This window comes from Mucor mucedo (assembly GCF_025094135.1).
Source record: "Mucor mucedo strain NRRL 3635 chromosome Unknown EV154scaffold_21, whole genome shotgun sequence".
In the NCBI taxonomy this organism is placed as follows: Eukaryota; Fungi; Mucoromycota; class Mucoromycetes; order Mucorales; family Mucoraceae; genus Mucor; species Mucor mucedo.
The window spans coordinates 258,216-282,353 of NW_026252305.1; the positions used below are offsets into that span (position 1 = coordinate 258,216).

The window sequence follows — 24,138 nt, forward strand, 5'->3', positions numbered from 1 at the left end:
GAGTAACTTATTTTAAAAGGGCAACTTGTTGGAGTAATTATATTTTTTATTGGAAATAATTTTTTACAGATCAATTTAGGCATCACTGACTTTGGTATTGCTTGCAAATAATAGTGGGCATAGTTAAGAATTAGTGTCTTACTAACGTTGCTTCTACCAAAGTTGGCGAATAGTTATAAAGAGATTGACTTGCTTCATCGTTAGTTGAGGTCCTTGTATTGTTCATATTCGTAGAGTTTGTACCGGACCGTGTGTCCCTTCTATGCTCACCGTCTCGTCTATCCCAATTGTTGCGAAGCTGTGTAGTTTCTTCTCCCTTCTCCTTTCTTTTTTTAAAATATCTCGCCACTGCGGCAACAAGACCGATCTATGTAAACAAATGAGTTGATATGAAAATAAGAAGTTTATTTGGGCTTTACCATCACAATACTACCAACAACTATTCCAGCAATAGCACCACCAGCAAGACCACTAACCGTTGTCGTACTAACAGGAACAGCGGTTATAGGACTGGGATATCTACTCAAAGCCTCCAGAAACGACATGCTTGTTATGTTCAGTACCATAATTTCATTTGCAGCAACAATACGACTCCAATAACCCTGTTTTTTTTTACCAAACATTATAAACAAATTCGTCCCATTAACAAGAACAGCTTCATATGATAAATATAAATAAATGTGTAAATACAACGAGTGTTGAGGTTCACGTATTTTATCTATACCTGAATGAAAGGCTCTAGGTCCTATGGATCCTGATGGTTTGTTGTAAGATAACCATGTGAAGTTTCTCAAATCTAAATTATATACATAATCGGATACAACTAAAAAAAAGGTGAAATTAAGATTCAAGTAGCATACAATAAATCTGGCTTTCTAACAATCCCTAAACATACGCTCTCCGTCCACACTTCCATAGCTAGACTTCTGAACGCCTCCATACATGATAATATTATTTCCAGTACTTACTATATTAGAACTGTTAGTTATTCATTAAAAGTTTATATTTCCATGCTATAAACACGTACACATTGTTGCAGAATGCCCAAATCTGGCTGTTGGCCTATCATATCCGTTGGTTGGGTGTAAAGTCCATGAGGAATTTTGAGTATCGTAAGAGAAAACCTCGCCTAAAGATCTCGGCGAACCTTTAAGATTGTATTGACTACTTTCAAGTCCTCCCAAGTAAATTATCGATTTGGTTCCCGGATGGTATGTTGCTGTCCAATCACTCATTATAATTGGGGAGCCATTTACACCCAAAGGATTGCTTTTTCGGGTGGTCCATATCTAGAAAAATCTATATGAGTACAAATACATGTACTTTTAGACTCTTCTGTTATTCTACGTACTCTTGTATCAAGGTTTAGTTCGGTTACGTTGTAATATCCATAAATGCTTTCAACTAGGGTTTTTGTGGAATTCTGTTTTGATATTGTTTCATATGTCAGATTACCAAGAACTTTAGGGTTTTTGTAAGTATAGTTTATAGCAGCATTCCTTTAATGAGCTTAAAATTAGTAATTATAAGATAATATACAACTAAGTCTTACAATTGTCTTCCTCCACAAAATATAATGCTATTAGTATCAGGTACATATGCCGCTGCTGCGGAATATCTTATGTTACACAAAGTAAGAATGTCAATTATAGAAAAGTTAATACTCTCATTTTTTTTTTTTTTTTTACATTTGTCTATATCCTCCATTTAGAACATCGTTATAACCGGGACCGGGATATGATATCCATTTATTTCTTTGTGGATCATAAGTCGCATTTCTGGCTACAAGTGGGTTCTTCTCATTGTATCCGCCATCAAAAAATAAAGATCCATCGGGTAATGAAACAAACTGACTGGCATATCTGTATTCGTCTCGAGGAACACCTATACTTGAACTTACATTGACCAAGTCCCATTTGTATCTTAAATCTGCTGATAGTCCCGCAGATATGTCTTTTAGATCCAATGCATATATGTCATTATTGTATTGTACGTCGTCAAGCTTTCCGCCATAACAATAAATCTTTTGAAATGTATAAGCGCAACCTTTTTAAAATATTAATATCTATGTATTCTTCAAAAATATATATCCATGATATTACTTGATCCGAAACGAGGAGGTATCAAAACTGTTTGAGCTGATAATACAAATGAAAGCAATACGCTTATTATAAATGCTTTTCTCATAATTTAGTATAAAACAAAAGTAGGTAAAAGAAAGGAAATAAAATAAAATCGATAATAAAAGGAACAAACATTGGTACACAAAAATCAACATTGGTACTAAACTTGTTACAGAATCAGGCTTAGAAAAAATGCAGTCAGGTCCATTGACCTGAAACAGCATAACGTGTAATATGCAGCTGTAACTTTTATCTTTATATTTAAAATAACAAAATTAATTAATTCAACACTCCCAGGATACTTTGTATACATTTACGAAGCATCCGTATGTAATGCTATCTGTTTGGAGACTTTTAGACTTTGATACCTTAGTGTACTATTCTCCCAAGAATATAAAAACTTGTTACTATTTTGTGCTAAAATAGTTCTGCTTAGCCTGTTTACGATGGAACATGCTTAGCGGAAATCATTAAATGGCTCTCTCTTTTTTTTTTTTTTTTTTTTTTTTTTTTTTTTTTTTTTTTTTTTTTTTTTTTTGAAAAGTAAACTTTGTAGATTGAACAAAAAACTCAACACATCTATTTATAGACTGTAAATATGAAATAGCAGAAAATCCAAGTAAGAAATAGACGAGGCTTATTATATGTGATACAAGATAGATTAGATTGCTCAGTAGTAATGGTCACGGTAAGAACAGGTGTTTCAGAAAAGACGCTAAAAAAAACTATCGGCGCACAAACCTTATACGGTTATTTATCAAGTGTCAAGATAGTGAATTGCGCAGCAAGCAGCTTTTTCTTTGATCAAGTTAAAGTTGATAGTCAATTATATATATATCTCATTCAAATTTGCGCTCCCCAATTAGAATATGTTCAATGAAACGTGCCTTGTATTGTGAACAAGCACATTACTACCGCTACCACTTAGATACAAAAGTTATCCGGTATAAATCAGCAACAAACATAGGCAACATGCATAAATTTTCTGGTAGCATTAATGCGTTACAACTTTTTGACATCTATAAATATGCAGTATTCATATATGCATTTTTATCTTAAGAATTTCGGTAAATTATTTTTCAAACGTATTTTTTAGAATCACGTGAAGGTCTACACGTTAATTGACATGCCATATCGTCTAAACTTCATAGGATGATTGATTTCTGATTTCCATAAAATCTGCTTCAATGTCATTACAAGCTACTACTGGAACGCAGATATACAACTACCAATTTCTGATTTGCTTGGGGGTTTTTGCCAATGTTTCTATTTTAAGTAAAGGCCCAAACATTATGGATGATGAAACAAGCAATTAAATAATTCTGACATAAGCTCTTGTTTATCAGCCTATAAATAAAGCTGGTTCACACACTTTATTCCTCCCCTTTTCTTTTCCCTTAACATATTTTTTTTCTATCGTAAATGAAAGTAACGGATATCGTAAAAAAGGTTAGTTAGTAATTGACTCTTGTTTTTTTTTTTTTTTGAAAAAGACGCTTAATTGAAAAACAAAAAAGATATATTGCGATATTGCGGCTGAGGCTAGTCTTTGCTATAGGAGGGGCAACCTCCCAGGCAGGGTTCTTGAGTTTTTGAACTCACAGACTGTGAATGGCTTGGATCAGACTGTAAATAGTTGTAAGCATACTGGCCTGCTGGCGTTGGCTAGAATTCCTGTAAGTGGTATAAAAAAATACGTTTGAAAAAAATACGGAGTTCTAGACATTTTCAACTCTTTAGCTATGTTGTATTTCCTTAAAGTAGACTCGAAAGACTGGACCCTAGAGAAAGCAAAGGAGTTTTTTCTGGGGTACGGTACCAACCACAAGAATGACACGAGACTTCTACATGCCTGTTCAGAGGCAATAGTTGAAGGGGTTAATTTTTTGCCAATTTGCTGCAGAAAAGCCCAACGATTGCTGCAGCAATTGAAGGTATAGTATTTTACTCAAGCAGTCTATAAATTGTGATTAACAGAAGCATTTAAAAGAAAGAGGAAAAGTACGCAAAGGCCAGCAAAGTAAGTGTGTTTAAAAATACTTTGGCTTCTTAATAAAGCTAAATTTACGTGTTCACAGCCCACCAGTCCCTCAAAACAAAAAAATGTCACACAGAGCCAGAAAAACGGCAATTTCAATCTTAATGGCTCCAACTCCATTCAAAATATCGTACAAACTATAAACCTTGGACAAGGTAATCCATATCTGATTGTTGTAAAAGAAATCTTTATTAATGTATCATATATAGCACCCGAAGAAATTAACGCTGAGAATGTCAGGGAGCAGCCATCAAGTGTAAGAGACATCATATTCAGTTCAAGTACTAAAGTTTGTATTAAATAATGCCTATTATTTAGCTTAAAAGAAAATTTGAGCACGAATATCTGGAAGGTGGCGAAGGTCCGGTGACAATCACAGAAGATACTAACAATGTAAGACTTGTGTTATGAAATAAAAATTTGCATGAATTAATTTTTTAATAGTGGTGCCTGGGGAACGATTTGAACATTTCCGAAAAATTCCTTTGCTTACCAAGTCCCACCCCAACATAACCAGGCCACCAGCAAAATCAAAGAAATTTCTGAGGTAATAAGCTTGTAAAAAAAAAAATCAAACATGACGCTAGTCTAATACCTATAACTTTTATCAAACGTAAAGCTTACAAAATCCAATTTTGAAAAAGCTACTGATGCTATTAGGGGGTGCCAAACATTAAAAAAATCATTTCCTAAATTTTTAAGAAAAATTCCCGGGAATTTCTTCCCAGCCAAATTCCCTAAACTTTGCGGGAACGATTTTTTGTGCCCGAGATTTTTTGGGTAAGAAAATCCATGTCCGAGATATCTCAGGCAAGAAAAGTGTACTTTTAGCCAGTCACCCACACATAAAAAAAAATCCGGTAATTTTATAAAAGTTCAATGTTTGGGGCCCCCTATTGTTAACTGGTACAATTGTGGACACCAGCAAGGTAGCAAAGAGGATAAGAGGATGGCCTTGATCACTTTGTCGATGTTAGTATGAACAAATTGTACTTTAGACCTAGCCACTAATAGCACATATATGTTTTAGTATAACCAGTATTGGTGACAAGAAGGCAGACACTCTCAAGGAGCCTTTGTTTTGCAGTTCCTTTGTGGAACGAATTGTTGGTCCATTCATGCCTGAGTCGGAGGATATTGTGTTGAAAGGGTATTGTTTAAAATCAGAGAGACTTAAAATTACTAATATTTCATGTAACAGGAGTTCTGAGGAGTTACAAGGTTCCAAAGCCAGACGGGAAAATACTGGCAGAGTCCCAGATCTTTTTCTCTGCGTTAACATGTCCGATTTTAATCATGCTTTTTTTATTTCTGAAGTCAAATCTCTGTCATACAGGAGATCTGACCGAAGGCCTTCAGATCCTGATTTCGTAAAGATGGTAAATGAAATAAAGGATGGAATCGATTGCATGGGCAATATTTCCAAGGAGTGTAAAACAGTATATGCTTTATTAGTACAAGGTAATTGATCGGAGGAGCATAAAATAATGCATCATTTAACACAAATAATAGGGGACAGATGCAGGATCTTTGCTTTGGACTTGCAATTTTATAAACTCTACAGGTTGAATATGCTTAAACAATTCTATCTTCCCGTTGATAAGTTTGACATGCAACGCTTGGACGGGTGCTATAGCGCACTGTCATCGCTGAAGGTGAGTAAAATAATCACTTAACTTTATACATGTTGTATCCACAATATATGATATTTTCAATAATTCTGAGCAATTTTTTGGCTTGATAGGACGTACGGGGACGACGTTTTACTATACAAAAAATTCAATTCAAAACAGCTTGTTAAGCGAAAAAAAAGGAGCAAGAAAGAGTTGATTGTCAATATTGGGTTTCTAATGGGAAGCATGCATTAAAGTAATTCACCTTACTTTTGTAGAATGTCGTGTACTACAAGTTTACATAAGCTTTAGTTTGGGTACGATAGAACAGCAAAGCATTTAATTGTTTCTTTATCAAGGTCCTGTTAAAACGTTCGGTTGAAAACTTTTATGAATTTTACTACAACCATGGCCCTTCTGGAGAACAGTCGTTTGATTCGATTAAAAGTTACAACTCTCCGCGTAGGCTATAGAATATGATGGTTACACACAGAAGAGAACCAGCTTTTTTTTTTTTAAGGAAGCAATAACCAAAACAAAAACCAAAACCAAAAAAAAAAAACCAAAAAAAAAAACCAAAAAACAAAAAACGAAAACAAAAAAAGTGTTGAAGTAAGCTCATATATTGTCAGTGTATTATAAAAACGGCGACAGTGATTTCGAAAGCAATCATGGAGTGCGTAGTAAACCAGCTGCCAGCAGCAACAAGCCTCCAAAAAAGTAGAATAGAACAACCAAAGGGCCTTTACCAGAGTCAGAGGATGAGGATTTCAAAATGGTGAACAAAGATAAAAATGGAGACCACTTTAAAGGGAAAGAAAGCTTAAACAGGGCCAATGTCTTGATTAAATACGAAGCTAAGAAAGAAATTTTTTATTGCCATAAAGCCCACAATCTATAACCAACGTCGATTTACTCGATTATTTGTCAGTTCATTTTGTGATACATCGTGTCGTATTTGGGTTCGATTAACTTAAGAATAATTAAGCAAATCGTTTAAATAAATAAACTATGAAATTAAAACAGCCTTTGATGTTGCATATCAGCATTCGCTTGTATACTGCTATACAACTTCTCCTACTACGAGTACATACTTCTATATTAAAGATTGCATGATTGGCCTAAATACGATATACGAATGACAGTTGGATACAGAATGCTATACCACTGAGTTAGGATATCACCGATCGAGAAGAGAATCTTCTCAGATCAAATCAAGAATTATAAGAAAGAGAAACTTAATATTAATAGTTCTCTCAATGGATTAGCTACCCAGAGAGAGAATAGAACAGCTATTAATATAAATGGTTCATTTACTTATATATTGATATAATTATACTGCTGATAGAGAGTATAAAGAAATAGTGTATGAATTAATGGATACCTATCTTCTACAACCAAATATACAAACATCGATAAGACATTTTATATTTGGGATCGTAATTTATTCATTACAAAGATAATGAATAAATGATCAACTATTATGTTCTATTGCCAATTACACTTGACAAACAAGTATGCATCTTTTACAGTAACCGTTGCATGATCTGATAAATAAGTGTCTCGTAATACTAAAGATTTATTAGAATACTCATGCTCCCGATCCACTGATATGGGACAACGTTAACTGGAAACAATTCTAATGAGTAGTGTTCATTTAACCCAAGACGGGAAACAAAGTATAGGGCCGCCAAGTATAGATCTATTCCAAAACCAGAAAGGTTGACTCATCATTAAAACTCAGGAGAGTTGTGCAATATAAAAAGGATCAATTATTTCTTTTAATTTATTTTTACCTCCAATAAAGATATACTTTTATCTCATTACTTTTCTATTGTAACTATTCTGTCAAATACCACAGATTAGTTAATTTTTTTTTTATATGAGGTTATTAGTAGTCCCAATAATGACAATTATTGTGGACTATGATCGTGTAACTTAATTCGACTACGGTAATATGGCTAAATACCACAGTACTGCCACATGTAATCTTATCTGCTGTTCCACCCGTCATAGTGCGTTCTCCCATAAACATATCTAGAAAGGTAAATCTTCTTACGACTTGGAAATAACATGTTTCTGTTAATATTATTACAATTAATTTTATTCGGTTAATTAGTTTTGAAATCTGGCTTAACATTCGTCTCCAGGTCAACATCAGGCTTTATCAAGTTCGAATATGTATTTTGAGATGGGCCTTCTTTTCTTGACACGTCAGGTGGGACCACGATACTTTTCATGTTTGTGGAGTCTGCAGTATATTTTGTACCGAATGGTGGGTCTTCTCTATACTCACCATCTATATCATTCCAATCAACCTGACGCCCATTCATTTCTTTATCCTTATATTTTTTATAGTATAATGCTGCGAAGGCTAGAATAGCAATCTATGCAAATAAAAATTAACGTCTCTAAAGCTGTAACATATGCGAATGACTTACCACTGCCACACTTCCAACTACAATTCCAGCAATTGTGCCACCAGAAATACCTTTCGATTGGTCACCTGACTGGCCATTGGATTGAACCCCAGTGGTTGTTTTATTTGCTGAAGAGTTAAGATCTACAGGGTTAGGAAAGGTGCTGAAAGATGTCATAGAAGACAGGTCGTTCACGTTGAGTACCATGATGTCGTTTGTAGGAACAAGTAAACCAGTTTTTTCTGATTTAACTCTACCAAACATTATGAACAAACTAGTGCCATTAACGAGAACAGCTGTATATAATAATATGTAAAATAGAGTAAGCGAAATGAATATTAGAGCGTGTAAGACAGATTTGTACCTGAATGAAAGGCTCTAGGACCTATGGTATCGGGTGGTCTGTCATAAACTGACCATCTGTAGGACCTTAAGTTTAAAGTATACAAGTAATCGGCAGAAACTAAATAAAAAGTAAATTAAGCTTATTAGATGATATACGCTTTTTGATCTTAACTGTTAAACATACGATTTCCTTCCAATGAATCATTTTTAGGCGTAAGAACACCTCCATACATGAAAATATCATCTCCCGTATTTACTATAGTTTAAACGCGTCAATGATTGTGATAAAAAAATTCTATAAATGTTTACAATAAGAAGACATACACATCGTTGCGGTATGTCCAACTCTGGCGGTGGGTGTATTCAGTCCAATGGTTTTTTGAGTTTTCCACAAGGAATTTTCGGTGTCAAATGTCAGGAAGTAATTGAGCGGACGGGTCATACCTACCAAGAGTGCATCTTTGATATAACCGCCCATAAAAATAATTGCTTTGGTACCCGGATGATATGTTGCTGTCTGATCACTAATTAAAATTGGAAAATCATTTACAAATATAGGTTCGGATTTACGGGATGTCCATGCCTAAGAAAAAAGTCTGTATGGGTACCAACGTGTTTAATTCTAAATATCTTTAAACTACTTACCCTCGTTTTAAGGTTCAGTTCCGTTACGTAATTATATCCATAAATACTTTCGACTAGTGTTTTTTCCGGATGCAACTCTGACTTTTTTTCATAAGTCAGATTAGCATATGGTTTAATACCTGTGTAAGTGAAATTAAGAACAGCATTCCTTTAAGCAGAGTTAATTCATGAGTAGTTAAAAGAAAATGAACAATTAAGGCCTACAATTGTCTTCCTCCATAAAATGCAATTGATCCAGTCTCTGGTAAATATACTGCTGCTGCAGAATATCTGCGGGATTAGATAAAAAGCGAAGTTAGTTCTTCCTTAACAAGTTCGATGTTCGCATCATTGTTTCTTTTTTTTTACATTTGTCGATATACACCTCCATTTTTATCATCAATATAACCAGGACCAGGTAGCACAGTCCATATATTTTTTTGTGGATCGTAAGTAACATTTCTAGCTACGAGCGGGTTATCTTCATTGTATCCACCGTCGAAAAATAAAGATCCGTCGGGTAGTGGAACAAACTGCGTGGCGTATCGATATTCGTCTTGAGGAACACCTGGACTTTGGTTTATAGTGACCAAGTTCCATTTCTTTTTTATGTCGGCCACTGGTCCTTGAGGTAGGTTGTCAACATCTAACTCGTACATGCCGTTATTGTACTGTTTGTTTTCTAGTTTTCCACCATAACAATAAATTTTATTAGTTGAATAGGCACATCCTATTTTTTTTTTTTTTTTTTTTTGGATATAAAAATATTAATATACATCGTGAAAATCTTGATCTAACCTTTAATTACTTGATCCAAACCGAGGAGGTATTTCATCTGCTTTAACAAATAAAGCAAATGAAAATATAAGGCTAAACAGCAAAGAATTTCTCATAGAAATCAAAGAAATAGGGCAAGAAAAGGGAAAAAGGGACAAGAAAAGGAAAAGAAAAACAAAATCAACGAAAAGGAAAAGAAAAACAAAATCAACGAAAAGGCAACTAAATATTGGTACACCAAAACCAAACATGGGCACAAAAGTGTCTAGAAAAAACAAAATAGGATTATTTCCCTTAATACGACGTACAATGTGTGATTAATAATAATGTATTTATGTAAATGCTTCTCTTTTTGGGTGGTGTTTAAACTTTAATTGATTGACTTGTAATTCTCCAACGAGGAAACTTAGAAATAAAAACGTCCCTCAACGCACAACTGAAGAATTTTTATTAAAAGAAAACTTTGGGGGTTCGTAATACCCAATAAATACTTACTTGAGAACTGTAATATCATATTTTTAGGACGGTTTAGATAACTTGTGGGTTCTGCTGTGTGTAATACAAGAGCGAATTAGACTGCTCAGTAACGGTCACGACAAGACCAGGTGTTTAAGAAACGACGCTAAAATGCTTTTTAGGCGTACAAAACCTTGAACGGTTGCTTATCAAGGGTCAGTAATTAGTGAGTTGTGTAGCTAATTTTATTTATACCATGTAAAAATGGATAGCCTCTTTCGTTGTCTTGCATTTTTGGGCTGCTGAAAAGCATCACACTGGCATATGAGTGATTTCGTTATCTAGTCTATCCCGGTTTTGGGTACAAGCTCAAAAATTCTAACACAGACTTGGTCACCCAGTGTAATCCAGAAACAAACACAGGCAGCCCAAATAAAGACGTCTGGTATTTATAGCACATTATAGCCCATTGTTTATATTTATAAAATTGGCTTGTGTACATTGATGTGCCATGTGAAAACAGACTTTGGCATCAATCTTAATATAAACTCCAAGTAATTAGTGCATTCTTTCATGACGGTTCTTTTAAACTGATAATTCTGAACACACAGAAAATTTTTTAGCAATACATCAGGGTTAAGACTAAAAAGAATTGCCTCCCTATTTTTTTTATTTATTTGTATCATTTATTTCCGCTGCGGATACGAGAAGGTGAAGTGACCTAGAACATTTTTTCTACCCAGCACCTCAGCAGTCGACGAAGGTAAGCAGGCAAGCAAAGTTGGAACATTAGCCCAAAAGATACGCAAGTTGGAATCAGAAATAACTCCAAATACCTTGTGAAGCAAATCTTAGGTTCCAAGATGTGCCGGACGACTTCAAGTGCTAGACCCAAGAACTACCCTAAATTTATTACCTTATGCATGAAAGAAAAACAGTCAAAAAAAATATATATATATATATTACTCTGATTGACGTCATGTTAATTTTGTGAGCCTGTATTATGCCCGATAGACAGAAAAAGGACACCGTAAAAACTTTTTCATCACGCTTTTATCTGCATGATTTCTTTTTTAGCTGGTACAAAAAGACAGCATAAAAACCTTTACATAATAGTCCCTTTGGAACAATTTGTTGTCAAGGAAATTTTATAAACAAAAGCAGGATAAAGGTCCTCACGTTAAAAGGACGTACCTTTTTGCTCCTCTGAACGGCTTGTTGGCATATGTGACTGAAGAAAGTGATGTTCCATTCTATTTTATCTAATACCATTCTATTTAAGTACATTGCTTGGGGTTAGAGACATACGGCTTCAGTCATTTGCTCAAGCGACAAAAAAAAAAATGATAGGAATGTGTTCTTTTTTTATTAATTTTGACAGACGTGTTTGTGTTTATACAGATAAGATTTTTATGCATCATCATTCTTGCATATTTCCATCATTACTTTTTACATTTGCTCATTTCTGGAATCAAACCCTTTTTTTTTATCCGAATCCGGAAGTCATCATCCAGCGCTTGAATTAATTCCGAGTCCCGGTACTACAAATGTTAAAACCTTTTATCCGAGTTGGGGCGACTTTTTTGGGGAATAAGAAGTGTTTCAGTATGTTATTTTTCTCATACACATCTCTCTTTGTTTCTCGTGTTAAAAGGCAAGAAGTGAAAAGGAAAGCAGTTCATGTTTAATGCAAAAGAGTCTTTTTTTTTTGTCGAACAGAGAAAAAAAAAAAAAAAAGATCACCGGGCGGAGTCAACAAGTCAGAAAAAAGTACTATAATCATACGACACTTGATTGGCTATATTCAACGCTATTGTTGTTTTAAGAACAGAAAAAAAAACGAAAGCCCTTGTCTTTTTTCTCTTTTATTTATTTATCTGTTGATACAAGTAAAAAAAAACAGACTATGCTACACTCTAATAATAACAATACCGAAAACACGGAAGAAATCGAAGAAGGCTCTCGTAGTATCTTACTAGCCATTGCTTCTCAGTTAACCAAAGGAACTGACTTGGTAAGAATCCATGGGGGTTTACTTTATTCTGTATAAAAATCATGACGTATTTTTTGTCATGTAGCATAGGGTGGCCTTACCCACATTTGTACTCGAACCAAGAAGTATGCTTGAACGTATTACTGACTTTATGGCCCATCCCGAATTCATCCTACCGTACGTGCTTTTTTCTTGTTTTTTGCATTATTTATCAGCCGGAATAGTTTATTTTTAAAATGAGATACTAAATCCAATTAGAGTATCTGACATAGACGATGATGTAGAAAGGTTTATTTCTGTGGTAAAATGGTTTTTAGCGGGATGGCATATCAAACCCAAGGTAAGACATTTATATTCGGGCTTGTTTGACGTTGTATTTATCTTTTTTTTTTTTTTTTTTTTTTTTTTTTTTTTTTTTTTTTTTTTTTTTTTTTTTTTTCAATGGGAAACAGGGTGTCAAAAAACCATACAATCCAGTGTTGGGAGAATTCTTTCGCTGCAAGTATAAATACCAGGATGGTTCAGACGCTTATTACATAGCTGAGCAAGTATCGCATCATCCACCTGCCTCTGCATTCTTTTACACATGTCCTCAACATAAAGTCATCATCACTGGTGACTTGAAACCCAAATCAAAATTTTACGGCAATAGTGTGGCCTCTTTAATGAAGGGCACCACCAATTTTATTTTACCCACACGAAACAATGAACGCTATGAGATTCACATGCCCAATATGTATGCCCGTGGTGTTTTGTAAGTTTCCCTATAAAAAGGTAATTGCCCATTTCTAAATACTTTCTATAAACGACTAGAATTGGTACAATGACACTGGAGCTTGGGGATTTATCGACTGTCCGATGTGAAGCAACAGGACTTGTATGTGAGATGGATTTTCAAACAAAAGGCTACTTTTCGGGACAGTGTAATTCCGTCACTGCTAAAATTAAAAGAGAAGCTACACAAGAAATCTTGTATGACATAACGGGTCAATGGTCAGGCGAACTTTTCATCAAGAAGCATATTCCTCAAGAAAAAATATCAACAGTTGGTGGATTACTGGTAATTATCAAGGGGAATATATGGTGTTTTTATTTTTACTTTATATCTGACGTATATGCATAGTCCTTTAACAAGAAAGATACCACAAAAGATAAGCAGTCATCCGAGTTAATGGTCGATGTAAGACAGCATACCAAATATCCACTTTCTGTCTCTCAACACCAAGAAGAAAAGGAATCTAGAAGATTATGGTCCCAATTGACCGAGAGCATTAAAGCAGGGAATATGGATAAGGCCGCAGAAGCCAAGTTTAAGGTGGAAGACGAAGAGAGAGAATTAAGAAAAGTGCGGGAAAAAAATAATATCCAGTGGCAGACTCGCTTCTTTTATAACGCTGGTGAGGATTATTATTTAAAGGGAATCGAAACGTAAGTGAACGATAGATACTTTCTTTCTGTTTATGAATTTAACTTTTCTATACATCTATAGATTAAATTATAATAATGTTCAAGAGACATGTCAAAAATTAGACACTTTATTTATTTAACCTATTAAACTCTATCAGCTTTTATTTGTTCCCTTTGATTATTTACGTATCAAAATTCATTAGTGAGATTTAGTTTATTTACTTCCAAAATGATAGGCATGTAGATAGATTAAAAATAAGAGATCAGGAACCAAGTAAAGAGATATTGTCGGAACAGTTAACGTAAATGTAGTATCGTCAATGTAAATAAAAATGCTGTCTAAATAGATGCTCTTTATCAGTGGTTCATGGAAATGCCTTTTCAAGGCTTTCTGGCCACTGTTTCATTTGCAGTACAATTTAAACCATCCCCTATTAGCATGTCCTTTATTATGAGAACGATATAGAATGCATATAGAAATTATACATACCAACATGGTTACAAAATTAGAGAGGTAAACTACAGGATGCTTTTAAACGAGATATGAATAAAGGGACACTCTTCTCAGGGGCTTAATTTCTGAAACCATTTAGACCCAAGTAAATGGTATTGAGTAGAGTTTTAACTAGATGAAAACTATGGGCATACCCTTTTTTATTGAAGATATGTGACCCTCCCCCCCCCCTCCTCAGGCATACATACAACAGTACAAATATAGAGCGAATACGTTATAATTAGACCCAAACCCTTGTATTTCCACAACGGTGGTAATAGTACACCTTAAGGGTCCCACGTTGATCCCTCTTCAAATCAGCAGGATCACCTAATGCATTTAGATGAAGTCTTTTTTCGTAACAGGAATACATATTTGGTCCGAAATAATGTGCATGACAATCATAAGCAAACATAAAGGATATGCGTGAATTTATCTGAAACCAATCTACGCACTATATAAAAAAAAGCCTCTTTTTTATTATTGCATCATGCAGGCATAAATGAATTAGTACAAGTCTGTAATAAGATAAATGTCAACGACCTGCTTCTGCTGCAGCAACGTTTTGCCACTGAATGGGTTTCATCATGAGGAGAATAGTTTGCCGCGGCAATAATAATATCTATCTAACCCTTCTTTATGAACATTATTGTTTATGAATGTACCTGCTTCGTGGAAAAGCATAGTCAATTTGGTAATCTAACCTACTTTTTTTTTATAAAAAAAAAAGATTGTTCTAGATTTAGTGTGGGGGGTGAAAAATCAATGATGCTTCTAAATCGCAAATGTAAACATGTTCATTGTCGTGCTTCACTTTTGTCATTTGTACATTTTCCTAAAAAAAGATTTTAATTAAACCATATAAATAATACCATGAATTTCATTTTTTTTAATACCTAACACCACAAAATGAAAACCAAGTCCTATTTGTATGAGAACCAGCTATTAGAAGGCCAAAATCACAACGGAACAAGAGAATCTGCGATTGACAGTAAGGAGGGGGGTTACACACGAATTTAATAAGAAAAATCCTGCATTTATTTCTCGTACCACCTTAAAAAAAAGGATTTATTCTAGAACCGCTCTTTTTTTCTGCCCTTATTTTCATTTCCTTGGAACTTCCTTCAAGCAATGTTAAGAATATAACAAGTCTCGACGGTTTTATTTTAATATCTTATACTCCCCATGTGGGTGCGTGAAAGTGGTGCGACTGCATGGATAAGTATTACATAATGAAATTATAATGATCAATCTAGGTGTTTTTTTTTCTACTGCTGACACACTGATAAACAATGACTAGGTAAAGGCTAATTAATCAATTACAACATTCTGACATCAGCTTGATCTTGTTTACTAGTCCATGTAAGACTTGTGTTATAAAATGAAAATTTGCATGAATTAATTTATTACTATTATCTCTATTAGTGGTGCTTGCCAAATAAGCATTTCTGCACCGTTTTTATACGAGAACCCATGCTCTACATAGCTGGGCTTACATTGTAAATGGTTGCGTTCACACCATAGACAGGTGTACAGGCAATGTCCAGCCCTCAGCTATCAATCTGGGAGTAATTGGAACCGCCTTGCACTGGCTGCCTTATGACCATAGGGCTGTGGGATGCAAAGGGTCTTTTCTTGGAGCATATTCCATGTGGGCAGACTTTGCGAAGTTGAATTAATTTTCGGTGGTAGTAAAGAGTCCATTAAACTGATCACCGGGGAAGCGCAGCTTCCTTGGGTTAAATACCCGTAAGAAAAACTTGTGGGATGCAAAGGGTTCTGGATAGTCCGGTTTTAATTAAGAAAATAAGAAAAACATCAGATATGCCAGGAATCGTAAGCATTTAAACGCTTATCTTTATTTTTGTATATTAACAAAGTTTTTGTAAAATCTATGGACTAATAGCTCATATGTTTTTTTAATGTTGGCATTGTTGGTATTGTTGGCAGTGGTGCCGATAATGCTTCAGTTAAAGTACAAAAGCTTGTACTTTAACTGATGCCTGTTATCTGGAAAAAACAAAATTCCAGCCTTAGATACTCGGACGGCTGGGAGGTTCCTATCTTCATAAATGAGAACACCTATAATGTAAGACTTGTGTTATAAAATGAAAATTTGCATGAGTTAATTTTTTATTAGGGGTGCTTAAATGGTTTGAATGTTTCTGGTCACTTTCATTCATTCATGTCTTTTTATTCAAATATGTCTAAAGAAAAACGAGTAATAGAAGAAGATATCATCTGCAACTGTTGTGGAAGGGCATTTAATACACCGACCGTGTTTCCAAAAATGACGGCCTCAATGATATTTCAAAGAACTGTATGTTTTAAACGCCTGTCTTTGTTTCTGAATATTAAAATATGTATATATATATATATATATATATAGATCAATAAATGGGGGTAATGTATGCCACTGAAGCGGCTAGAAGATTTTACCTTATCAGCCAGATGGACTTTTTATACCAGAAGGCGAAGACCTTGCGTTGAAAGGGTATTTTTTGAAAATAAGAGAGTTTTACCAAAATTACTGACATTTTATTAGATAACAGAAGCCCTAAAATTGGCTAAAACACAAAGGGTATACCCCGAGGATCTACAAGACCCGAAAACAAGACGGGGTATGTTATAAGAGTCCCAGATTTGTCACTTTGTGCAAAGGTTGGTGACTTCCAACATGCCATCTTTATCGCGGAAGTAAAATCTGTTCAATTTATAAGATCCGAAAATAGCCCTCCGGACCCAGACTCCATAAAGCTAGTAAATGAAATGAAAGATGAACTCGATTCTATTATGGATACCATTGACAAAGAGCATCGAATCGTATATTCATTATTAGTCCAAGGTAATTGATCGGAGGAGCATAAAAGAGTATTTTGGCTGAAAAGCTTTTAAACAAATGCTATGATTTCCCGCCCTTCAACAGGCTCCCCTAGAAATTGATAGCTATTAAATTCAGGAAACACTGATTGTCTCAGTTTCAAGAATAAACAATACGCATTTATATATCAAGTTTTCAATTATGAAACAAAAACATTACGCAAGAATAGTTAATCAAATATATAAACAATCAATATTTTTGCTTAGATCAACTTCTAGTCTTTGTCTAGGGACATCGTCTTTTTCCAGATATTAAAACATGTACTGAGAAATATCAAAGTTTCCTCCAGTGTCAAACTGATAATAGGCAGTGTAGCTTAAAAGCTAAAGGATGCGTGGGCTTTATACCTAATTAATATATGTTAAGTTTTTTATTTTGAATACAGGCCTGCGTTAGCACGAGGCTTTTTCAAAGCGCAGCGTACCGAACCAAAGTGAACGTCAAAAATATACCGCAGTGCAGCGAAGGTCAAAATTTTTACCGAAACGGAGGTTTGGTTTGAAAAAGCCTCGTATTCTTTTAAAATAAACTCTAATTACCCTAGATAAAAAATTTTATGATTGTGGTTCAAAGAATAAATATGCTGTGTCAATACATCATAACTAGTTGGATACTATTACAGGCGGGACGAAAAAATAAGGTTCTTAATGTGATCCATCGTGTCTGTATGGCTTTAAGGGACAACTGGAACTTTGTTACACGATTTTTTTTTTTTTTTTTTTTTTTGCCACGCATGATGAAATGTGTGCTCGTTTTAAAATCACAACGTATCACTTTGTTGTTATGCATGATGAAACAATCTTTTTTAATTAAGACAAAGGCTGACATAATCCAACATAATAAGAAAACCTGATTTGTATATTTATATAATAAAGGGTGATGACATGATTAATTTGTGGTATATTTAGTGTTTGTAATTTTTTAAGCTAGAGAACGGGCGATATATCATAGAACAAACAGGCATTGGTAGAAGTGCCATCCCAGCCCCTGTTACCGGAAGTGGTGATCATGTATTTACAAGTGGGATCAATGGCAATATGAGAGATGGTACCACCATGATGGCCTGCCAAAATACTAAACGGAATCACGGACGAAATCTTGGACGGTTTCGCAAAGCCTACCTCTGTCTCCGGTCGAATAGTAAAGCTGGATTCGGTGGTTGTATTCCACAATCGAATATTGTCATTGGATGCGCTTTTGATAAGGATAAAAGGGTTAGTCCATGTGATCCATGTACCCTTTTTTTTTCTTTCTATTTCATACCATATAATGTGCTTGCCATTGGGCATGCTGATCACGTATGAGACTGGACCCGAGTTGGCTGGCATACGGAATGACTGGATGCATTTCTGTGAGGCATAGTCATACTCATCCACTGTACCGTTCCTCCTTCCCATGTACACCTTGGACCCATCCGCACTCCAGCACGCCTATGTGATATGTTTAGTTATATTGTTAGATAAGAAAAGTAAATGATGATACTTACAGAGAGGCACCATGGAGGGGTTCTATCGGGCACTTTGAGGCGCCTGGCAGCGGTGGATGGTTCTCTTCTGTCCCATAAAAGACACTGGCCATCAATGCTAGTAGTCATGAGAGTGTTTGGATTTCTAGTGTTCCAGAGGACAGGTTCATTGTCAGATTGGGTATAAACGGGTTGAAACTGAGCACAAGACAACTGAGAGCTATGACCATCATACGACCTTGAGACGGATCCTGTGTGAAGGTCCCATTCAAATACGGATTTATCCCAAGATCCGGAAATGACTGCAGTTTCCTCTGGAGTGATTACGAGGACGGAGACAGGCCCGGTATGATTCCGAAGCACATGATGTGTTTTCCCTTCATCATGCCGAACCGATGTTAAATTAATTGAGCCATTCTCACATCCCTGTACAGCCCATAATGCCTCTGAATGAATATCCATGCTGTATACGGGTGACAATTTAGGCTCGCTCACACTCTCTTCCTCGTTTTTCACTCCTTCCTCGTTCTCCCACCATGAACTCAATACACCAGCCAGTGTCACTGAATCCACATGCTGGTGACGTTGTGCTTGCGTTAAACTCGTCTTACCATTCATTGAGCCAAAAAAGTCCCATTTGCGGATATAACCGTCTTCCGAACCTGTCAACACCCAACGGAAGCAACGGGTGGTTGCTAAACTGGAAATAGGTGAAGGATGAACAGCTGCCACCTACCAAGGTCTAAGTACATCATTCATATTAATTAAAAAAATGTGGATAGATAGCTTACAAGTGGTACGCAGTCATATGATTTACAGTTGAGCAAAGAAGGATCGAGGGACAAGTCCAGTTGTCTGGTGTTGGGTGCATTGACTGTTGTTGTTGTTGGTGGTGGTGATGTCGGTGGTGGTGGTGGAGGTGGTGGTGTTGTTGTTGTTGCTGCAGGTGAATTCTGGGTAGAAGGAAGGGGATCTAAAATAATAATAATAATAGGGGAAAAAAGGGCAATATTTTTAGCAACATGCTGGACAAGGGGCTCTTCTTTTCACCCTTTTCTTTTTTTTTTTTTTTTTTTTTTTTTTTTTTTTTGTTCTTTATACCTTCAATGTCCATAGACTCTCCTCCATCGTCTGTCACTGTTTCTAGCAAGGAAGTAGTCTCGTCGTTCAAGTCAACGTCTTCTTCATCGGACGACATTTTATGATAGATAAAGGCGGGGAGGGGCTAACAAAAAAAAAGAAGGGAAGGGGGAGCTAAAATAAAGGGGTGTGTGCTAAAAACGGATGGTGGTGTGACTTGCTTTTCATTGAAAGACCAACATCAACCTGAAACAGTCGTCAAAATAAAGGATGAAACAACTTTTTTTTTGTCAAGAGAGGGCAGAGTTTAAAAAAAAGCAAAAAAAAGCAAAATAAGGGGGTTATAAATAAATATAGGGGGATGATGAAGTTTACCCCCTTATATTAAAGAATGACCACAAAAAAAGATATATCAGCAGATTTATACTGCGTATAAACCACTGACAGAATAATAAATGTGGTTGATCCCCTTTTTTTCCTTTTTTCTTTTTTTTCTCCCTTATAAGAAATATTATAAAAAAAAAAATTTAAGAATTGGGTTGCAAAAGAGAAATGAAAAATACAAGTTTATTGCTAGGCAACTACGGAATTCATCCATTTAAAATCTATACGATCAACAACAAGAATTATTATGGCCTCCATGATATCAATCACATCTTTCTCAACGGTAAATTAAATACGGAGGCAAAAGTGCTTGCGCAATTCTTCCAGTCCAACCCTACGGATTTCATCCTCTGTCATCGCCATGAATGCAATGATGATATTTTGGTGATGACAAGCACCTTGGTACAGATTGCACGGCTGTTTAATATGTATTTTCTGGCAGAGCTATCTAAACTCTCCGTCACTCAAATTATTGGACATGTCGCTGAACCCTTACTGAATATCATCCGGTGTGACGGTTGGCAAAGTGCTACTCACTTTGACCCTATTGTGGAACGCGATCTTTCTTTCGAATCATTAAATGGATCTGAATGGATATTTACGCCACTTGCTCAAAAAGAGGAGCCAAAAATGTAATAAACTACAAATACGTAACAAAATGTTATATAAATAAAAAAAAACTAAACAAAAATATATATATATCATAGTCGATCCCCCCGTGCATCACAACGAGAGAAAGCCGCAACAGACAGGCCACAATCCAAACAGGCCCTGTTATATCAATGGCTCTCTTCCAACATCGAAATGAATTATGCATCAGAGGTGAAAAGACAACAACAGGCTATCATTGAAACGCGACAACGACAAGCTGCCTTTGTCATTCCAACCGTCAAAGCCATGCCAAACAAAAGACAAAAGAATACACGAAATCATCATTATCAAAATATTGCGGGCATTATTCACGATGATACTTTTCCCCCTAGTCCACCTTCCGTTCTCACAAAGAAGAGGAAGCATGGGGTTTATCAAGAATACAATTTAAATCTCTTGGCCGAACAAGCCACTCAAATGCGAGGTTTACCCATCTCACCTGAAATATCTCCTTCTCCTCCTCCATTCTATCACCAGCAAAGACTACCTTCCATCAAAGTCATGTTGTCAGAATTACATAAATAAAACAATCAACAGTCAAAATATTTCCCCCATCGTCACTCTATATTTTTTTTTCTTTTCTCCCTTTTACATATACCTTCATAATATGGGACGCGTCCATTATGAATGACTCTCACGCCACTCGTTTCAGTTTGATCGCAACCACTCTTACTCCTCTTCCCTCTCTCACTCTCTCCTATAAATAAAAAAAACTTAAATTGCTTTCATTTTTTTTTTTTTTGCCTAGCCCCTTCAAACATAAAAAGACCATGCATTTTCCTAATCTTCTACCCCCCTTTCCCCACCATTATCACCACCACCACGCAATTGGTTTTTGGTTTCCATCGTAACGGAGTATCCATGGAGATTGGTCGTTAGCATGTTTTTAGTGTACAAAAAATAAAACCAACGGAGTTTAAAGCACACAAGTATACAAATAAACTTTTTTGTCATTCATCATTACAACCATTATTTCCCCGAAAGCCTGCCCCATCTACTCTCTCTTTCTCTTACATCCCAATGAGATCAAGTTATCAATTAATTACAAATGATGGAATCAAGGTTAGAGAAAAAGATGATATCACATGCGAATTTTTTTTTTTTATTGACGCAGAAAGGTAGAGCAAAAACCTTTGGCAGATGATGATTGGAAAGGCAAGACAAAAATTGACACAAAGTCAAAAGAAGAGGTCCGATGCTGTGATTATTGTGCATGTCTGTGTAACTTTTTTCTCTCGCATATTCAAGCGCAAAGGGAAATAAAAGAAAAGAAAGTTTTTTTTATTAAGAAAATATGTGTGTGTGTGTGAGAAAGAGAGAGAGAGTGTGTGTATTGGGTTGTGTGAGTGTGTGGGTGTAGAGGGATGGGGAGGGGAGGGGAAGGGAAGGGGAAAAGAAAAGAAAATCCTTTTCTTTTTTTTTTGTATGTGCGTGTGTGTGTAAAAAAAAAATAACGAAAGGTTTTTTTCTTAGTTGCCAAAGTTAAATCCACCTTGAGGAACATCAACATTGGATTGGAAACTAAAGGATTGAGGATGAGCTTCATCGGTCATTTCTTCAGTATCTTCATCTGTGAAATAACGATCAATGATATGATAGGCCTTTTTGTATACATCTTCATTCTCATGGGTTTGTAATTGATGGATCAAATCCATACCACCACACTCTTCGATATAGAGTGCGTATCGGTTCACACCCTCGGGGTCGTTGGGACGATCTTGTTCACCAACCTTTAAAATATTCTCCAATCCATCCAAAGCTACTTGCACAATCTTATTATCCATACCAATCAATACATCACAGAGAGGCTTGATCACACCACTTTGTACCATATATTGAATTTGAGTTGGCTTGTTTAATCCGCCGGAGGTGGCATTCACAATAGCCCAACAGGCTTCTTTACGAGTCTTGAAATCAGCATTGGCTAAAATATGTACAAGAGGAGGAATAATGTTGTTCTCAATCACTTGATCAATTTGTTGTGTGGTACCAGCCGTGATGTTTGAAATTGTCCAACAAGCTTCCTTGCGAATTGCCTCCTTTGCACTTGTCAAAAGTGATGAAAGAGCAGGTAATACACCGCAGTTGATAATGACTTGTGTTTGTAAATCGTCACCTGTCACAATATTACCGACGGAACGTAAAGCGGGGGTTTGAACAGAGGTAGAAGGATGCATCAAGAGCTCGACAAGACGACGACAGACACCGCTCTCAATCACAGCTTGAATACGATCATTGTAACCATCAGAGAGGTAAGAGATAGCCCAACAGGCATCAATCAAGACTTCTTCATCGGCAAAATAAATCAATTTCGCAAGGACGGGGAGGGCAGGAACAACCATCTCCCAGTTGGGTTGAGGGTTCTTACCACGGCACAAATTCGAAAGTGTCCAGGTAGCATTACGAAGCATACTTAATTTGTTTTGTTCGTTCAAGATGATCAAAAGTGGTCCTAATGCTCCTTGCTCTAATACATAGTCACGGCATACTGCGCTATCACCAGCAATGTTACCGAGAGCCCACACAGCCTATGTATAAAAAAACAAACAGTCAGATTTATCAACTCTTTTTTTTTTCTTTATATAGTTTGTGCCCAGTGCGCTTTTTTTTTACCTGTTCCTTCACATCGGGTACGGTGCTGCTGAGTAATTCGATGAAAATGGGTACAGCACCAGAGGCAATGACAACTTCGGTTTGATCGGAGGAACCGGAGGCAATGTTGGTTAAAGCCCAAGCCGCTTCAAACTAGTTGATTATTTTTTTAGTGTCATTTTTTTTTTTAGTAATGATTGCGCTTACTTGTAATAAACCATGAGGAGAACGCAAGAACTCGACAAATTTGGGCACGACACCAGTATTAATAACGTCTCTGATGGGAGGATTGGTTTCCTTTGAAAGCAACTTTCTGAACTTGGTAGTAGCGTCATATTGCTTTTCGACATCGCTAGAGTTCACATCAGCAATCAATGCCATTAAAGTTGCGTGTAACTAAAATACATGAAGCTCTCGTTAGTTTCTTTTTACTTTTTTTTTATTCATCTCTCAAAAAAGGTAGCTGCACTTACGTTGACATCATTATCAACCTCGATTTCTTCATCACTGTCAGACATGGACGCGCTTGGAAGATTCATGTTACGACGCTTTGACAAGTTTTCTTCACGCTTTTGCTTTCTAATCTCGACCGTGTGCTTTTGTCTACGCTCTCTCACTTGGTCAGAACCAAAAGCATCCTTGTTTTTGAAATTGTTCTTTCTCAAATCAGCTGCGACTTTCTCCATTGTTATTTGTTTTATAAAAAAGAAGAAGAGAAAAAAAAAATATGGTTCAACAAAAAGGAAGGATAAAGAAAAAAAAAAAAAAAAAAAAGCAACGTCACATATTCAACTTC

The 24,138-nt window shown here is 35.9% G+C and overlaps 9 protein-coding genes across 9 annotated transcripts; 5 read left to right on the forward strand and 4 right to left on the reverse strand.

Annotated features, from left to right (window-relative positions):
- Positions 1-19: 19 nt before the first annotated feature.
- EV154DRAFT_500389 (uncharacterized protein) lies at positions 20-2,231 on the reverse strand. Its single transcript, XM_051600582.1, has 9 exons — positions 2,103-2,231; positions 1,689-2,046; positions 1,553-1,618; positions 1,352-1,499; positions 1,028-1,289; positions 896-967; positions 725-823; positions 420-655; positions 20-367 (listed from the first exon to the last, which is right to left on the reverse strand). The coding sequence occupies exons 1-9, from the start codon at positions 2,185-2,187 to the stop codon at positions 131-133; spliced, it is 1,563 nt and encodes a 520-aa protein (XP_051460321.1). The 5' UTR covers positions 2,188-2,231; the 3' UTR covers positions 20-130.
- Positions 2,232-3,865: 1,634 nt separating this feature from the next.
- On the forward strand, positions 3,866-4,572 carry EV154DRAFT_560924 (uncharacterized protein; the record flags this gene model as incomplete). Its single annotated transcript, XM_051605638.1, has 5 exons — positions 3,866-4,057; positions 4,114-4,143; positions 4,202-4,316; positions 4,371-4,417; positions 4,480-4,572. 5 exons carry the CDS (start codon positions 3,866-3,868, stop codon positions 4,570-4,572), a joined length of 477 nt encoding a protein of 158 aa, XP_051460322.1.
- Positions 4,573-4,849: 277 nt separating this feature from the next.
- EV154DRAFT_125703 (uncharacterized protein) lies at positions 4,850-6,030 on the forward strand. The gene is made up of 4 exons (XM_051593979.1): positions 4,850-5,133; positions 5,192-5,311; positions 5,363-5,622; positions 5,674-6,030. The coding sequence occupies exons 1-4, from the start codon at positions 5,111-5,113 to the stop codon at positions 5,835-5,837; spliced, it is 567 nt and encodes a 188-aa protein (XP_051460323.1). The 5' UTR covers positions 4,850-5,110; the 3' UTR covers positions 5,838-6,030.
- Positions 6,031-7,576: 1,546 nt separating this feature from the next.
- On the reverse strand, positions 7,577-10,195 carry EV154DRAFT_500405 (uncharacterized protein). The gene is made up of 11 exons (XM_051600583.1): positions 10,160-10,195; positions 9,972-10,132; positions 9,533-9,893; positions 9,389-9,454; positions 9,185-9,332; positions 8,864-9,122; positions 8,724-8,795; positions 8,559-8,657; positions 8,216-8,490; positions 7,894-8,161; positions 7,577-7,819 (listed from the first exon to the last, which is right to left on the reverse strand). The coding sequence occupies exons 1-11, from the start codon at positions 10,189-10,191 to the stop codon at positions 7,812-7,814; spliced, it is 1,749 nt and encodes a 582-aa protein (XP_051460324.1). The 5' UTR covers positions 10,192-10,195; the 3' UTR covers positions 7,577-7,811.
- A 1,888-nt stretch (positions 10,196-12,083) lies between these two features.
- EV154DRAFT_125736 (uncharacterized protein) lies at positions 12,084-14,012 on the forward strand. The gene is made up of 7 exons (XM_051593980.1): positions 12,084-12,410; positions 12,475-12,566; positions 12,648-12,729; positions 12,842-13,143; positions 13,203-13,449; positions 13,513-13,817; positions 13,879-14,012. Exons 1-7 carry the CDS (start codon positions 12,303-12,305, stop codon positions 13,934-13,936), a joined length of 1,194 nt encoding a protein of 397 aa, XP_051460325.1. The 5' UTR covers positions 12,084-12,302; the 3' UTR covers positions 13,937-14,012.
- Positions 14,013-16,288: 2,276 nt separating this feature from the next.
- Positions 16,289-17,232, forward strand: EV154DRAFT_478957 (uncharacterized protein; the record flags this gene model as incomplete). Its single annotated transcript, XM_051598223.1, has 4 exons — positions 16,289-16,378; positions 16,430-16,609; positions 16,870-17,134; positions 17,216-17,232. The coding sequence occupies 4 exons, from the start codon at positions 16,289-16,291 to the stop codon at positions 17,230-17,232; spliced, it is 552 nt and encodes a 183-aa protein (XP_051460326.1).
- Positions 17,233-18,096: 864 nt separating this feature from the next.
- EV154DRAFT_478958 (WD40-repeat-containing domain protein) lies at positions 18,097-19,833 on the reverse strand (the record flags this gene model as incomplete). The annotated part of the gene is made up of 4 exons (XM_051598224.1): positions 18,097-18,600; positions 18,657-19,367; positions 19,427-19,608; positions 19,737-19,833. 4 exons carry the CDS (start codon positions 19,831-19,833, stop codon positions 18,097-18,099), a joined length of 1,494 nt encoding a protein of 497 aa, XP_051460327.1.
- Positions 19,834-20,486: 653 nt separating this feature from the next.
- On the forward strand, positions 20,487-21,275 carry EV154DRAFT_416053 (uncharacterized protein; the record flags this gene model as incomplete). The annotated part of the gene is made up of 3 exons (XM_051595714.1): positions 20,487-20,731; positions 20,807-20,975; positions 21,018-21,275. 3 exons carry the CDS (start codon positions 20,487-20,489, stop codon positions 21,273-21,275), a joined length of 672 nt encoding a protein of 223 aa, XP_051460328.1.
- A 735-nt stretch (positions 21,276-22,010) lies between these two features.
- On the reverse strand, positions 22,011-24,041 carry EV154DRAFT_439251 (armadillo-type protein). The gene is made up of 4 exons (XM_051596895.1): positions 23,816-24,041; positions 23,550-23,738; positions 23,364-23,495; positions 22,011-23,278 (listed from the first exon to the last, which is right to left on the reverse strand). Exons 1-4 carry the CDS (start codon positions 24,026-24,028, stop codon positions 22,220-22,222), a joined length of 1,593 nt encoding a protein of 530 aa, XP_051460329.1. The 5' UTR covers positions 24,029-24,041; the 3' UTR covers positions 22,011-22,219.
- Between the last annotated feature and the right edge of the window lie 97 nt (positions 24,042-24,138).